General features: G+C 54.5%; 1 protein-coding gene across 1 annotated transcript in view; it reads left to right on the plus strand.

The window, feature by feature from the left end:
* Window positions 1-438: 438 nt before the first annotated feature.
* The window catches only part of EMH_0015670 (uncharacterized protein), a gene marked incomplete at both ends in the record, with an annotated part of 819 nt that continues 536 nt past the window's right edge, over window positions 439-721 (plus strand). Inside the window, one exon of the mRNA XM_013500446.1 lies at window positions 439-716. Coding sequence (XP_013355900.1) covers window positions 439-716 — 278 coding nt within the window. The remainder of the gene's footprint in view (window positions 717-721) is intronic.

A 721-nucleotide genomic window follows, 5' to 3' on the forward strand; every position in this document is an offset into this window, starting at 1 on the left:
AGGCTTCTGCTGAGAACAGCAGCACAAAACGATATATCTTAAACTATAAAAAACAGCAGCAGCAAACATTTCTCTCTTTTGCTGCAGCAGCTTTAACACACTAACATTCTTCTATAGACTCAGCAGCAGCAGCAGCAGCAGCAGCAGCAGCAGCAGCGGTTGAGGCCCAGTCGTTGCTGCTGCTCCTGCTGCTGCTGCTGCTGCGGATCGATGCTGCTGCAGCAGCAGCAGCACGAGCAGCAGCTGCATGCACAAGGCCCCACACAACGCATGCAGCACGAAATGTTATAAAAACAACTTTTTGTTGCTTTGATATTTTATTTATTCCATTTGCTGCTGTAACTTTCCCGTTGCTGCTGCTGCTGCTGCTGCTGCTGCTGCTGCTGCTGCTGCGCAGGGGGGCGTGCCTCGTTCCTTCTTCTTTGCTGCAGCTTAACGATGGTCAACGCGGATCCTTCTTCTGCTGCAGCAGCAGCAGCAGCTGCTGCTGCTGCAGCAGCAGCAGCAGCACCAGCAGAAGCACCTGCTGCTGCTGCTGCTGCTGCTGCACTGTCTGATCCTGCGGCGCCTTCGAAGCCACCAACAGCAGCAGCACCAGCACCAGCACCAGCACCAGCAGCAGCAGCACCAGCAGCAGCAGCAGCAGAGGAGGAGGAAGAAGAAGAAGAGAGCAGCAGCAGCGTTCCATTCTGCAGCACATACACAACCCCATCAAGCTATC

Source organism: Eimeria mitis, genomic scaffold (genome assembly GCF_000499745.2).
Source record: "Eimeria mitis Houghton genomic scaffold, Emh_scaff541, whole genome shotgun sequence".
Classification (NCBI taxonomy): domain Eukaryota; phylum Apicomplexa; class Conoidasida; order Eucoccidiorida; family Eimeriidae; genus Eimeria; species Eimeria mitis.